Source organism: Hypanus sabinus, chromosome 23 (assembly GCF_030144855.1).
Source record: "Hypanus sabinus isolate sHypSab1 chromosome 23, sHypSab1.hap1, whole genome shotgun sequence".
Taxonomy (NCBI): domain Eukaryota; kingdom Metazoa; phylum Chordata; class Chondrichthyes; order Myliobatiformes; family Dasyatidae; genus Hypanus; species Hypanus sabinus.
In genome coordinates this window covers 42,384,384-42,400,568 of record NC_082728.1, presented here as the reverse complement: position 1 = coordinate 42,400,568, position 16,185 = coordinate 42,384,384, and the positions used below count along the sequence as shown (strand labels likewise).

At 40.2% G+C, this 16,185-nt stretch overlaps 1 protein-coding gene across 3 annotated transcripts in view; it reads left to right on the top strand.

The window, feature by feature from the left end:
- The window catches only part of dnah9 (dynein, axonemal, heavy chain 9), a 527,557-nt gene that overhangs the window by 458,974 nt on the left and 52,398 nt on the right, over positions 1–16,185 (top strand). For all 3 annotated transcript variants that reach the window (XM_059948782.1, XM_059948781.1, XM_059948783.1), the window contains 3 exons: positions 4,495–4,686; positions 9,073–9,243; positions 13,812–13,994. In XM_059948782.1, the coding sequence (XP_059804765.1) occupies positions 4,495–4,686; positions 9,073–9,243; positions 13,812–13,994 (546 nt within the window). The remainder of the gene's footprint in view (positions 1–4,494; positions 4,687–9,072; positions 9,244–13,811; positions 13,995–16,185) is intronic.

Here is a 16,185-nt window from a genome sequence, read left to right as displayed (position 1 = left end):
TGTAGTCTTAAAGTGAAACTCCTTCACAAAGAGGTCTAAAATGCCATGGCTTAGAAAATTGATACTTTAATGTTGAACATTTCTTATCACTCCAGAAACTCAAATGAGCTCTTCCCAATGTGATTCTTGTGTGTTTGATGTCATTTCCTTGTGAGATACATATCAAATTAAGTCAATCCCCTGATCATGTTGCTTGGGGAATTAGACCACATTGTTCTGAGAAGCAACTTCTGTGCACTTCTTTTGTTTAAATCATTCATTTGTTAGCTGCACCAAATGTCTATTTTAGGCTCTCTTACTGACCCAGAAGTGCCAGCTCCACTCTTCTCACCAGACCACTTACTGTTCTCAGGACCTATCAGCCCAGGCCCCATTCCTCTGAACATTCTGACAGCCCTCTTTCCCTGCTGTTCAGCAGCCCCCTGAACTACCTACTGAGCTCCTTGACTGCCATTCCAACACCCAGAAAGTGCTAGGCACCATTCATGTTGCTAGTGTTGGCAACCCATTTCACCCCTTTCTCCTTCTGCTTGGGTCCCAATTAGTGCTTTGACCCTTGGTCCTTTCTCTCTGACAGTCAAAGCTTCCTGACTCCCAGACCAACCATTTGTCTGGGACAATTTAGATTTTTTTTAATGTGCTCAGCGTGATGCTTAGATTTTCTGCAGAACAACCATATAATGTGATTTTTACTGAGAATAACCCTATTGCTTTCAAAAAATCCATGCCTGCAGCAATTAACACCCACCACTTTCCCTTGCGTTAAGCTACAGCCATTTTCCTAGCTGTTATGCTTGTGATCAACTGGAGAGAAAATTATTGGAATTTCCATGACTGAATATCAAGGTTGTATAATATATACATACTTTGATAATAAATGTACAAGTATACAAATGTAATAATGTACAAATGTATAATAAAAATAACTTCATACAAGACCCGCTATAGTGGTACAGACAGGCTTCATGACAGTCATCTGAGTTCATATGACTGCAGTCTGAAATTGCAATGAATGACACTCATGAGTGAGTTTTCACTGCAGCACTCATTCACAATGAGTGACATAAGCTGCTTCTGTTCATATCATCATCATTCTGAGCCGTGTTGTACGATGTAAGCGATCATGGTCTTTCCATAACCATGATTGTGTTGGTGTTGGACATTCCTGAGCAAAAGCTATCTGATGAAGTATCTCAACCACAACTTGGACTCTTTATTCCCCTCCAGAGATGCTGCCTGACCTAGTGAATTCCTCCATTTTGAGTGTGTTGCAGTTTTCCAAATGCAGCCATCATTGTGTTGTATTCACTGCGTCTCCTTCCATACCCAGACTCACTGAAATTCAGAGAACCTTGCTGGTACAAGTGGGTATTTATGCTCTGCTCATTTGCTCTACAGGTTACAATGCATGCAGTTGACAACTTCAGTCCAATCTGTCAAATACACGTAATGTCAGTACCGGAACTGGTTGTTTTGCTTTTGAAATCAAATATTCAGTAGTTGCATCTTCATTTTTACTCTGTGTTTGGTTTGATTCCACTTCCTGTCAGATTATACAGCATGTGAATGGATAAGAATATCAGGTTCTGATTAAAGGCAGGATTTGGAGGGAACATTGACATCATCTCGAGCTTATAAAATGCAGGAGATTGTGGGTGGAAGGAGAAAATGAGTGGATTGTAGCAACATTTCTTTCAATATTATCATTATTTAAATGTCATGAGAAATAACATTAACTTGGTCATTATGAGATTATGTTCATTTTATCCAACCTCATTACAACATAAATCTGCAGATGCTTGCATTATTTTCCCACCATTACCTTATGAAGCATTTCTTCTCCAAAAAATGTTTGAATTATTACAAAACTAACTTAGTGTGTGAAATGGATAAACACAGTGGACCCACCAGTCAATGTAATCATTTGATGAATCAACATATTTGCCTTTGTCATAATGCTACTGTATTTCAGTTCAATTTTTCTCAACTTCATTGCTTGCTTTATATTTTCAGAAGCTTTTTATGTCAATGAGAAATGCAACAGCTGTATACGTGGCCCACTGAGGATGCTAATCATTATGGACTTCTCCAAAACTGAGGAGCAAAAGTGCTGTGAAATAATGTTCCAAAGCAGTGTTGTAATGTATCTTAATCAGTCCAGCATGGCAAATGGCATTTGCTGCTCAAGCATTTATTTGCCTTCTTAACTAAATAGACAGCATGCATATTTAATGCAGCAAGCTAACATGCTGTGTGCTGAAGGGCCACATTTGTGTCTGGCTTATCAGAGGGACAATTATAACATTTTATATATGGATGAAACACTCATGTTTGTTCACAGCATCATAGTGAATCCTTAGCATACAGGAATGCGAATTTTAGGAGCATCTGGATGTAGGCATTTATGTGCATTGCAAATGTACTTCCTTATTCCCCTTGCCTGGTTTTACAGGTCGGAATGCTTTGCTTCTGTCAAATAGCAAAATCATTTCCAGCAAGCACTCTCCTAATTAGTTCTGAATGAAACATAGAAAACCTACAGCACAATACAGGCCCTTTGGCCCACAAAGCTGTGCTGAACATTTCCCTACCTTAGAACTACCTAGGGTTTACCCATAGCCCTCTATTTTTCGATGCTCTATGTAGCCATCCAGGAGTCTCTTAGAAGACCCTATCGTTTCCACCTCTACCACCATCGCCAGCAGCCCATTCTATGCACTCGACACTCTCTGCGTTAAAAAACTTACCCCTGACGTCTCCTGCGTAAAAAAACTTACCCGTGACATGTGTTTATATGAAGTTAGCATTATTTCCAGCATCTGCAGATTTTCTCTTGGTGAGGAATTGGGGAGGAATCACAAATGAGCTTTCTCTTGTGACACGGTGAATAATTACTTCACAATGAGCACCTAAAAAACAGATACCTGATTCTGTGATCTTGGTCATCCAATTGCATGTGGATTTTTCCTTGAAGAAATGCCTGCTGTGTTTCCTACAATACAGCATTCAGAAGCAGATAGTAGATTGGCTGTAAAGTGTATTAGGATCTCCAGAGGCTTTGAAAGGCATGATGTGAAAGAAAGCTTTTCTATTTTTGCTGAATTCAAACTTTCTTAATGAAAACATGAATGTTTTATTTATTACTATTCTCTTAACAATATCCAATTATTTACTACTGTTGGTTCTAACATACTCTGTGGAGTAGAGTGCAGTATGCAGAGCAAAATATATTACAATTTCTGGTTAAAATGAAAATATTTATTTTTTCATTACATTTTAACCTATATCTTCATCATGTTAAGTAATAATGGCACATGCTATGAAATAAGTTTGTGTTTCTGAACTGCCAGCAGAAAATTGCTCTGATCAGTTCTAAAGGAAGCCTAGAAATGAAAGACTAATAGCAGAAATAGAGTATCTCCATACTGACTGGATGTATGTAAGGATGAACAAATAGCTTTCAATCTTTTTCCCTATGAACAAGAATCAAAGTTAATCAGATTCTTCTTTTGTTCTTTTTCACAACCTTCTCAAAGAAATGAACTCCTATAAAATTCTTGTTAATTACCAGACATATTGGTGTTTTTGGGAAAGAATGACACTGAAAATTGTTATATTTAATTATCTTTTTTATTACCAGGTCATCTGGTTCATGGTGACAGAATTCAGTTCCATCTTTTATCACATGATTCTCTGGAACTTTTTTGACTTTTTTTCTATTTTTATTTCTGAAAACTTTGAATATGTGGTTTTACTCATTGCATAACATGTCAGAGCTCCAACTTGAATGAAGCAAAATATGTCTTGTATACAAATTTTTAATGTTTTTTGAGATACATATGGAATAGTGTCAGCCCTTCCAACCACACTGTACTTCTTTGAACTGTGGGAGGAAACCAGAGCACCTGGAGGAAACCCAACATGGTCACAGGGGGAACGTACAAACCCCTTAGAGAGAGTGGCAGGGATTGAACCCAGGTCGCCTGTACTGTAAAGCATTCTGCTAACCACGATGCTACTGTGTCACCCCAATTTTAACTGGTAAAATCTAGAGCAGGCAATCAGTTACTTTGTATAATCAAATATGGATGACCCATTAAACATCTGTGAAATAAATACATTTTTTTCTCATCTTAGCCTCTTCTTAAGATGCATCTTCCATAGCTGTGGGCAGAAAGGAAAGGCAAAATGCCTGTATGTTTGAGTTATGCTAGTTGGACCATGTTCATGCGGCATTATCATGACTATGTGGCATAATGTGGTTACAGTGAGATGGAATAATACCTAGAAACAGAAATGAAAATTATTGTATGCTGAATGTTGAAATGATAGAACACTGAAAACATGCAGCCTTTCTTCAGAAGAAAATCAAAGCGGTGTTAGGCTGATTTTTCCAGTTGAATATTAATTCACTTTTTATTTCTACAACCACTGCTGGACTAGTTGCAAATTATAGAAATTTCCATTATGAATAAATAATTGTTTCTATTGTAGGTCCCCTATGATGACTTACGCTATCTCTTTGGTGAAATTATGTATGGAGGGCATATCACAGATGATTGGGATAGGCGGCTATGCAGAACATACTTGGAGGAGTTTATTAAGCCAGAGATGATGGAAGGAGAAGTATTCTTGGCAGCAGGATTCCCTCTCCCTCCGAACTTGGACTATAATGGCTACCACCAGGTACGCAGTTATCTTGATTTAGTTTGGCATGGTTTCTTATTGTCACATGTACCAAGATAGAGTGATAAGCTGGCCTTGCCTACTGTTCATACGAATCAAATCATCACACAGTGCATTGAGGTAGAACAAAATAAAACAATAACAATGCAAAATTGTAAAAGCTACAGAGAAAGTGCATGTAAGCAATAAGTGCAAGATCGTAATGAGGTAGATTATGAGGACAAGAGTCCATCTTATCAGACAAGAGGTCCATACACTAATGCATTAATAATATGATTAATTTCCTTTAAGTTCTTAGTAATGGTGGGAATGCTACTGTGTGCAATTTAAAAACCTAAAGCCTGTTGGACAACATTTAGCTTTGCACCCTCAATGACCATCACGGTAATAACTTGTCATAGTACAAAATTCAAAACCATCACACAATAAATACAGTAACTCATAAATTACAAAACAAAACTGATCATGCTTTTGCTCTACTATTACCTGTCCCCTCTCCCTGCAGTTAATGAGAAGCTGCTGATATTCCATGCTGGAGACTGCAATTCACCGTCAAGGATGAATTGCAGCACCGCAGCCTAAAAGACCATGACTAAAGGCTACCTAATTTTAGCAGGAGTTGAATGGCCTGAGTGGTGAGGTTAATTGGTAACAGGAGCATTGAAGATATGCTAGTGTGAGAAGGATGAATGTTGACTTAGAGACATAGAAAAATACAGCACAGAAACAGGCCCTATTTATTCCATGCCAAACTATTTACACTGCCCATTGCCATCAACCTGCACCCAGACCATTGCCCTCCGTACCTCTTCTGTCCATGTACCTATCCAAACTTCTCTTAAATGTTGAACTCAAGTTCACAGGCACCACAGCTCATTCTACACTCTCAATTCCCTTTGGGTGAAGAAGATTCCCCTCATATTTCCCTTAATTGTGTCACCTTTCGCCCTTAACCCATGACCTCTAGTTGTAGTCCCAACCAACCTCAGTGGAAAAGGCCTGCTTGCACTTACCCTACCTATACCCCTCATAATTCTTGTATACCTCTATCCAATCTCCTCTCAACCTTCTACATTCCAAGGAACAAAGCCCTAACCTATGCAATCTGCCATATAACTCATGTCTTTCAGACCCAGCAACATCCTTGGAAATTTTCGCTGTACTCTTTCAACCTTATTTACATCCTTCCAGTAGGTAGGTAGATGTCCTTAAAAGAGAACAGAGCTAATGTCAGTGCCTAAGCAGTTTAATAATCTGTCACAAGACGGTGTATAGAATTGCCGAGACATGTTGCAAGTTTCACTGTACATTGTAGTCCATGACCAACATGGCAGTCATCTCATTTCATTTGACTGGACTTCACTGGGACTTTCCCTTGAGCTACATCCTGATCAAGTCCACAGATGGGTGAAGACATTGATTGCACCAGAAAGGATAGTCTCCAACTTCCAATGCTTCTTACCTCTGACACCACAGACTTTCCAGTAGATTGTCCAGAGCACAAAGAGCAAATGTACACATCAAATTTCTTCAGGTGGTTGCCTTTTTGAGACACTTTTGTTTAGCAAAACTAAGAAAGTTTATTTACATCACAAATACAAGGTACATAGGTTCAGTATTTACAAGACAGTGAGTACACTCAGATTGAAATATGGTTACTGCCATTCTATTAGACAATCAATACCCTGGGGGGCACTGCCGCTCCAGGAAGACTCCCAATGTGCCAATTGGGACCTCATGCTCCCCCTCCAAGGACAGTTGGGCACCTTGGAAAAGGGGCAGGCAGTTGGCCGGGCAACACCCTCCACTTTCTGCTGCCTAGACCCGCGAATGGGCGTCTTGGCCAGGTCCGGGAGCAAGCCCACCAGGAGATCCTCCTCATGACCTGGCCCCTTCTGAACTGGGTGCCCTTATATGAGCAATGCGGGACTAAACTGCAGCCAAAACTTAAATAGCAGCCCCTTTAGGAACTCAAACGGGAGCTGCAACCTCTCACAATCCTTGTAAGCATGGTACACAGACTCCTCCCACCCACAGAATGGACAGGTGGACCTGCCCAGAAACCTGTTGTACAGTACTGCCTGATGCAACATCTTCCACCCCAGATTCTTACCACATCCTGGCCAGTGAGCTCATATATGACCTTGTTCTGCAGTGCTACCCTGCCTGGAAGGTCAAAATCTCTATCATCTGTGATTTTAGCTTAATACAACAAGTGGATTGAGGCAGAGTTGGTGGAAAAAGGAGAAATATGTGATATAATTAAGTTAAGGTGTTTAGGCAATTGTCTCTTTGCTGGGTTTCAGATGTGTCCTCAGCACCACTGTCCAGTGCCACCATCTTCAGTGGTGCTAGAATGCAAAGATGTAACTCCTGGTTAATTCTTGCTACTTCTAATCCAATGCTATTTGGGTGATAGGTCTACCATAAATATTTGTAAATATCAGTAAACTTATTACATTGCTGACTGCATGTTCTGAGCTTGAATTCATCATGGACAAATATTCCCAACTGACTTGCTTACTTTATCTATCTATCTATCTATCTATCTATTTACATTTTATTGATTGCTTCATTCTTGGATTGAGATACAGAATGGAGTAAGCCCTTCCAGCCCTTACAGCCACACTGCCCTGCAATCCCCCATTTTAATCCCAGCCTAATCATGAGATAATTTACAATGACCAATTTATCTACCAAAAAAATGGTAGCTCTTTGGACTGTGGGAGGAAACTGGAGCACCTGGAGGAAACCTACACAGTCACGTGGAGAACATACAAACTCCTTTACAAGCAGCAGCAGGAATTGAACCCGGGTCACGTAGTGCCAACCACTATGCTACCGTGTCACCCTGAGTGCACAACTGCAGGACATTCCGTGGATGTGGAAATGTCTCCTAATTTTTAGCTGCTCCACTGTCTTGTGCTGTTCAGTGTCTGACAACAGAGACTGCTCTCTCTCTCTCATGTTATACAATTTCTCAAGTCAGATTCACTTTTTGGACAGCACGTGCTCTAATGACAGTGCATTTCTTCCTTAAAAGATTCAGGCTGCAATGAAGCAGTGTAACTTAACTTTCAGTCAGCTGCTTATAAGATTAGCTGTCTGTTGATGCGTCTACCCAAAGGGCAGGGTGATTAGCAGTGGATAGCCACTGAAATTATGTAAATAAGCAGGCAGCATACTATTAGTGCAGGTTAATTGAACACCACATAGACCTCCCCCGCCACCTCCCTTTGGATCTGAAGAAACTCAGACCCCTGTAATTCTTGTTATCTAATTTTTCTTTCATGAATTCTAGCTCACAAGGCGAAAGAACAGCAGCACAAAAGACTGATAATGGGCCAATTAATGGACTATAGCAATAGTGCACATCAGCCTGCATCATTTGCACAGTTGGACATCATTTCAACAGCTTATATTCTCATAAATACAACGATACACAGTCCTTTTATCCTTGGTTATGGGTTCAGCTCCAGGACAAGATGATGCTTCCTGATTATATAGGGTTTTTGCAAAGAAGAATTCAATTTCTACAGCCCAATTGTTGTTGAATTGTTCCTACAAATGAGAACGTAATGGGAATTTGTAAAAAGCCACATAAGGTCCCTCATCAAAATTTATTTCTTTTATTGAGCGATACAGTGTGAAACAGGCCCTTCCGGCCCAATGAGCCACGTCGCCAAGCAACCCACAACCACTTGCTTGACCCTAGCCTAATCACAACACAATAAAATGACCAATTAACCAACTAACTGTATGTATTTGAACTGTTGGAGAAAACCAGGGCACCCGGAAGAAACCCACAATGTCACAGGGAGAATGTCCAAACTCCTTACAGACAGTGGCGGAATTGAACGCTGAACTGCAATGCTCCGAGTGGTAATATAATGAATATGTATATGCTGAGATGATGCGTGTGAAATACCACCTCAGATTATGCCTGTTCTGCACAGCTATATATAAGGAATACAAATAGTACTGCTAATGTAGAGACAGTAAGTGAAAACATCATTACAGCTCAGTCATACCCTGGGTATTTTGGCTAATGCCGTAGGAAATCATTGCAAATGGTTTATGAAATAAAAACATAAAACACTAAAGATCTTAGCAGGTCAAGCAGCTTCTGTGGAAAGAAAAGGTTGATGTATCATATCTGAGACCCTCCTTCAGAGCTAATTATTGGTTCTTTTGCAGGGTCTGTGACTGAAACTTTAACCCATTTTTCTGCGCATGGATGCGGCTTGACTTAATGAACAGCTCCTGAATTTTCTTCTAGGTTTCCAGCATCTGTAGCATTTTGCTTTTATGTTTAAATGCTTTCTTACAATGTTCCAAAGAGTATGTTGCACTTCTCTTTTTAAAAATGCTCCCTTTTCTCATCAGTACATCGACGACATGCTTCCACCTGAGTCCCCCTACCTGTATGGTCTCCATCCCAATGCAGAGATTGGGTTCCTCACATTAACATCGGAAAAGCTCTTCCGGACAGTGCTGGAAATGCAGCCCAGGGACAGCAGTGGTGGAGAGGGTGGAAGTATTACACGAGAAGAAAAGGTAAATTACTTGTTTGAAAAGCAAATTTGCTGTTTCCAAAGGCATGTGGTGATTGTTGTTTCCATTGTTCAGATGCAAAAACACAATCTGGTATATTTTTTCAATCCTGGTTTTATTAATGTAAAGGATAATACTGGAAGTTATGTTGTGTTATTTACTGATAAACTGGTTTTCCAGTGCCTGAAGACAGAGATCAGGTCAATGTTATTAACTATTATTATACTGATGAACAGAAACTGAGGAAGGAAATGTAAAGTAGGAGATTAGCTCAGTGATCATAAATTCTGCTCCAACAGTTCACTTGGTGCCACAGTCCCTCACCCACACCCAAGATCATTGCATTGTTTGTTCTTGAATGTATTCAGTCTTCAATGAGCTTTATTTAATGTTACCTTCGGGAAGACTGGCTGATGTCTTAGATATTGCATTATGTAGCACCAGAACTTTAATTTCTTCCTCTGTTAACTCCAGCTTATTGATTCAGATCACCTGGTGGGCCTCCACCTTCCATGGATTTCAGTCCTTGCTGGCAGATTCCACATCACATTGGTACCTCCTTGTCTACTTTGCTACCCAGCTTCCCAATACTTTTAAAATTCTCATCTTTGTGCTCCTATCCACCCATGTTATCAGTGTACCCCCCCCCCATCTTTCTTATTTCACATCCCCCTACTTCCCCATTTCTTTGACTGATTTGTTCTGGATCATCCAATCAATTTTACACATGCCAGAGCACCTTCAAAATGCAGTGAGTTCTAATTAATTGGGCCGACATTTAATCGGGGCAGTTGCCAATGTCTGGAATGATGAGTCGGATTGCCTTGTGAGAAAATGCTGGCTGTGCTAGGTGTGTAAGAAGGACTTTACTTGAAATTAAAAAAATGTTGGAGAAGTCTTGATAGAACAGATGTGCAGAAGATATCTCCTCTTGTGGGAGATTCTCAAACTGTTTGATAGATGTGACTACAGTAACACTGGCTCCTAGAATGCCAGGCAAATGTCCTCTTCCAAATCTGGCAAACCTTTTTAGAATCATTGCTACAATCAGTGTAATTGTCAAGTACAATGCAGAGCAGATATAGTATGTTGTTTCCTCTGCTGTGCCCCAGTGGTGCTGTAATTAAGGGAGAGCACTGAGAGCAAACAATGTAGTTCAATTATAGCAGTGTAATTGCAGTAAAGGATTGCCAATATAATTAGTGTGGCTGAGGAGAGGAGTGAGAGTGAGACCAATAATGAGTCTGTGACATAAGGCTTGAAAGTTCTCCCAAACTAGATCATGTTGATAATCATTTCAAAAACTGAATGGCTCATTGTGTAACAAATCAATAAGATAATGTAATTTGAGGTTCAGGTAGAACATGCACGATAGTTAAGGCCTGAAGCTAATTAAAGATTCAAGATTGTTTAATGTCATGTTCCAGTACACAAGTGTAAAGGAGAACAAAATAATTGTTACTCCAGATCTGATGCAGCACAAAAAAACACAATAAGATAATAAAACACAATAATAAAACATACAAAATAAATACTTTAGCTTATATACATGGATTGATTATATGTCTACATGTGACACTTGGCACAGGGTGTTTGTACATAAGGTGACTCTGACAGGAAATGTTAAAGTAGTGCTGGTGGGTGTGTGGAGGGGTGGGTTAGTCAGTGGAGCTGTTGATCAGCCTTACTGCTTTTTGTCTTTGGTGGTCTTGGGGTGGATGATATGTAGCTACATCCCTGATGGGAGTGGGAGAAATAGACCATGAGCTGGGAGGGTGGGATTCTTCATGATGTTACTGGCCCTTTTCTAGAATTTTTCTGTATATATGTCCTAGGTAGGGGTAGGCTGGTGTTGATGATATGTTGGGCAGTTTTGACTATCCATTATTGAGCTTTTTTGTCCGCTCCAGTGCAGTTTCCATACCAGGTAGTGTTGCAGCTTGTTAGGATGCTCTCTACTGCACATCTAGAAGGATGTGAGTATAGATATGCATTGTACAACTCCCTTTAAAAAGTAAAGACTTTGCTGAGCTTTCCTGATTGTGTAGGATGTCTTCTGGAACCATGAGAGTTTGTGCACACCCTGGAGTTTGAAACTGCTCGCTGTGCCGCTGATGTAAAGAGGGGTGTGAGTGGTGTGTACTCTCCCATTGTTGCAACTTTCTGTGTGGAAATTGGCTGTCAGTTTTCAGCTAACAGCAGTGATTATCTTCTGAGCTACTCGTAGAAAGCTGCAACAATAGCCATGAGATTTGACCAGGCATCCTGCTTCAGCAGTGCTGAATCATTACAGTAAAACTTAATGTCATGAATCCTTTCAATAAATTAACATGGCAACGTCTTCTGATGACAACAAGACAAAGTAGATGGTTACCGACTTCAGGAGAATTCACACCCATCAGTGGCATAGCAGTGGAAACTGTGAGCAGTTTCAAACTCCAGGGAGTACACACTTTTACAACCTCTCATGGTCCCAGAAGGTATCCTACACAACCAGGAAAGCTCAGCAAAGACTTTAGTTTTTGCAGAGAGTTGTACTATGCACATACTATGCACATCCATACAGTACTCACATCCTTCCAGATGCACGGTAGAGAGACTGGATTCCAACTTGGGTCTGTGTGTGTTTGTGTGTGTGTGTGTGTGTGTGTGTGTGTGTGTGTTTGTTTCACCATGATCCATATCAATGATCCACATAGAAAATAGGGGAAAGGTAGCACAGAAGTGTGGTGGTAAGTGTAACACTAATACAATGCCAGAGACCATGGTTCAATTCCGCCGCTGTCTGTAAGGAGCCTGTATCTTCTCCCCATGACCCAGTCTCCACATTCCAAAGACATACTGGTTAGTAGGTTAATTAGTCATATGGTTATGATAGGGCAGCATGAGTTCTTGAGCCAGAAGGGCCTGTTACAGGGCTGTATCTCTAAATAAATGAATGTGACTTTGTCCTGTGACACCACTGGATGAGGGCCTGGTTGCACAACACAATCAAAGCAACACAGCTTCTCCCACAATCAGTTTTGCCAATAAACCAGTGAACCAGGCTTACAGTATTCTTGTTTTATTTAGTGAGATGCATCATGAACTAGGCCGTTTTGGCCCTTTGAGTTGCACCACCCAGCAGTCTCCCCCCTCCACCCCCCCCCCCCCACCGATTTAATCCTAACCTATTCTTGGGACAATTTACAATGCCCAATTAACCTACCCGCTGGTATGTCTTTGCACCATGGGAGGAAATGCATGTAGTTACAGTAAGAACGTGCAAATTCCTTAGAGGTAGTCAATGTCCAATTGGATCTTGCAAAGTCTCCAGGACAATCATTTGTATCATTTGTTGGACCATGCACCTCCTCTGCACAACAATGGTGCACAATCAGTCCAGCTCCATTACTGATGAGGTAGACCCTCAGTACTTTATGTTTTTTAATATCTAGCAGTGCCTGGTAATCATAAAAAAGGCATAAAAGGTGAACAATTACAGTTTTGGTTGGATCTGGAGAGGCCACTGCAACCGTATGCACTGCCATCTTACCATTCAGATAATAATCTGTCATTTTGCTTTAAAAACTGGAGCGATGACCTCATATTTATCCATACTAAGCAGCGTCAGACATGCATTTGTCTACTCACCCAACTTGTCTTAATTCCTGACCCTCTTTGCATCCTCCTCACTGCACACACTACCTCCTTCTTATTTTTGTCATCTAACAAGCTTGGAAATGTTAACTTAATTCTCTCATTTAAGACATTAAATTGCGGAGGCCCAAACACTAGCCCTTACCATTGCTGCAAAAACCCACACTTAACAATTCTGAATCAGCTTCTTCCCCTCTGCCAATAAATTTCTGATTAGTCAATGAATCCTGACTTATTATTGCACTGTTTGCACTATTTATATACTTTTTTGTCATTTGTAGCAATTTTATGTCTTTGCTCTGTAATGCTGCCACAAAGGAACAAACTCCAGAGCATCTCAGTCAGTGAAAAATCTGATTTCTTATTCTGTTTCTGAAGTCTCCAAAAGATTCCTCAAACATGATTTCTCTTTCATGTGAACATGCTATTTCCAGTCCCCTTAGTGATTTGCCAATGTTGCATTATTGTCTCTGTTAGAATTATATTGCTTACAGAACAGATAATGTTAAGCTCACTGATTACTGATATAATTTAGTATTTTTTCTTCTTTTCACCCTTTTTTAAAAATAGTTGGCTTACATTACCCACCTTCACTCTATAGGAACTGCTCCCAATACCTGTTAGAAGCTGAGAGTCAGGCCACACATCCAGAAAAACGCATGCATTCTGGTACTATCGAGAGTAAGTTTGAACAGAAGGCAAGGTCCTGGACAATCTAGCCCACTGACTCATATATCACAGCTGCTTTGAAAATACACAATTTATCCTCTGTCAAGGGTCAGCATTTAAGGACGAGGAGATAGTGAATCACCGTTGAAGCAGTAAATCCCAGTAGCATCAGCAAAGCCAAACTCCTGCCAATAATTCAGTCAACCAGAGCTCAATCTTGTGGAGTTTTTCACAGCTCTCACACCCAAACTCTGCCATTGCAGGTAAAGGCTACTTTGGATGAGATCATGGAAAAGTTGCCAGATGAGTTTAATGTCCCAGAACTGATGAGTAAGGCAGAGGAGCGGACACCTTACATCCTGGTGGCTTTTCAGGAGTGCGAGCGAATGAACATCCTTACTTCAGAGATGAAACGCTCACTGAAGGAGCTGAACTTGGGACAGAAGGTACGTTTTGAAACAGTCCAACATTTAATGACGAGAGGGAAAGGAGAAGAAAATGAAAATTAAAGATTTCTCCAGTCATAGTAAAGGTTCGATTACTAAATGCCACATCCCTTCTTCCACACTTGAGCTTGGAAACAGAGTCTTAGTTAGGCTTTCTTTTTTTAAGTTGTTATTTCTGAATGTTTAGCACTTAAGTCATCCAGTAATGTCTGAATACCTGGAATCTACTTCAGATGTATGGGTAATAAGCTGATCTTCATTCTTGATATGCAGATGATGCCTTTATTATGGGGTGGGGGTGCTTGCATGGTTGCATTCCTGGGAGATAGTCATATAATGTTGAATCAAGTTTGCCGGTCTAGCACATGAGACAGAAATCACTCTCTATGAATAGTTATATTAATCATCTATTTACAAACAGTAAAAAGTCAACCAGTCATTCATGTTCCCCAAGTAACAGAAACTACGAAGCTGAATATTCAGCAATCATATGTGCATTCAACAAATATACTTAGTCTACGTCTACACTACACCGGATAAATCCTTAACCAAAGCTTTTTCTCTTCATGTTTACCCTTCATCCACACTAAAACAGCGTTGTCGTCCCCCGAAACCGAAGCTTTTCAAAAATGCTGTCCAAGGTGTGTATTTTTGAAAACACCACTTGGGCAGATCAGTGTGGACGGGGTAACCGGAGAAATCTGAAAACGCTGTCAGACGGCAGCGCGCCATTTCATTGTTTTCCTGAACACAACCTAACAATTTCAGAACAGAGGGCAACGAAACTGAAGCCAGAAGAGTTAGAAATGTACTCACCAAATACTTTGACCCATAACTTACTAGATAAATAAGTATACTCACTTGGCCATGTTTTCTGTCTTTGCTTGTATGAAGGTGATTTACCTATTTATGCAAGTACTTCTCTGACAATAGATGTGTAACAGCCTAATGTAACATTTTATGGAAATACAAGATAATACTGATGCAGACATGTTTTACAGATTTAACAAGGTGCTTTATTAATGCAACAGAGTTAATCAGTATTTCAATGTTTGTTGTCATCCATGTCAATCTGTTTGTGAACTCCCTGTCGGTTGCCTCCGTACGCTCCAGTATTTCTTTTTATACTTTTAAGTCCTCCTGCGCGAGAGCCAACAGCTGCCCGTCGTTTAAGTTTTTCTAGCCTGTAACTGCTCAAACACACACCATCTTTCACAGCGAGATTTGACACCAAACATGTCGCTTGTTTTTGGTAGATATGTCCTGCACATGCGCAGTAGGAGGAGATTCGCTAAAATCTTCGTTTCAATGTGGATGGAGATATTTTTTAAAAAGCATATTGTGGATGCCTATCATTTTTACGTGAAACCGGCGTTTTCAAAATTATCCGGTGTAGGGTGGATGTAGCCTTAGTTAAAACAGTATGCAGAGCATACCGTCTCAATGGTCATATGCATTGCTTGCCTTAAAGAAAAGAAGAGAGAGGAACATCCCACACATGCTGTCTACATACCCAGGATTTTTGAAACTGGACACCAGGCAGCTAATGAATGGGAAAAGTAGCTGCAGTTTTTAAACTAACCGATCATGGTGGACACAACTTTCTACAATCAGAATAAGGCAGCCGCACCCCCCCCCCCCCCCCCCATCACAGGATAAGTATATCCTTATTTTCTGTAATATGAAGCTATATCATCTACACATGTGTCAAGGATGCAAGTTGAAAAGGAATTGTGCTTATTCCTTTTTTTTTTCTTGCACATAATTCCCATGAGATTTTATATTTCAATTTTTGAGCAGTGATGAAGTTCTGTAAGGGTAAGTTTCCATTTTCCCAAATGGTGAGAACGCAGGAATTGCCTATATTTTTACCTGAAAAAAAAATTGTCTGACACACAATTGATCAACAAATTTTACTAATATGTGGACACAATCCCCCAAATAAAATCAAGCCTGCGCTTACCCACTTTCAAAGCAGTGACCCAAATTCCAGTGCTATCCTGAGTGGCAAAAAAAGTCTCCAAAGGCATAGTGAATAAACCCCAACCCTCAGAACTTTGCTGTCTCAACAGACACTATCTCCAACTTTGCCAGCTGTCAAAGCTGTAAAAAATTATAAATGTTTCTGACATTGAAAGGCATATAAGCATTATTAAAAGTGGAGTTAATAAGTAAAAAGAAAAGCTAGATA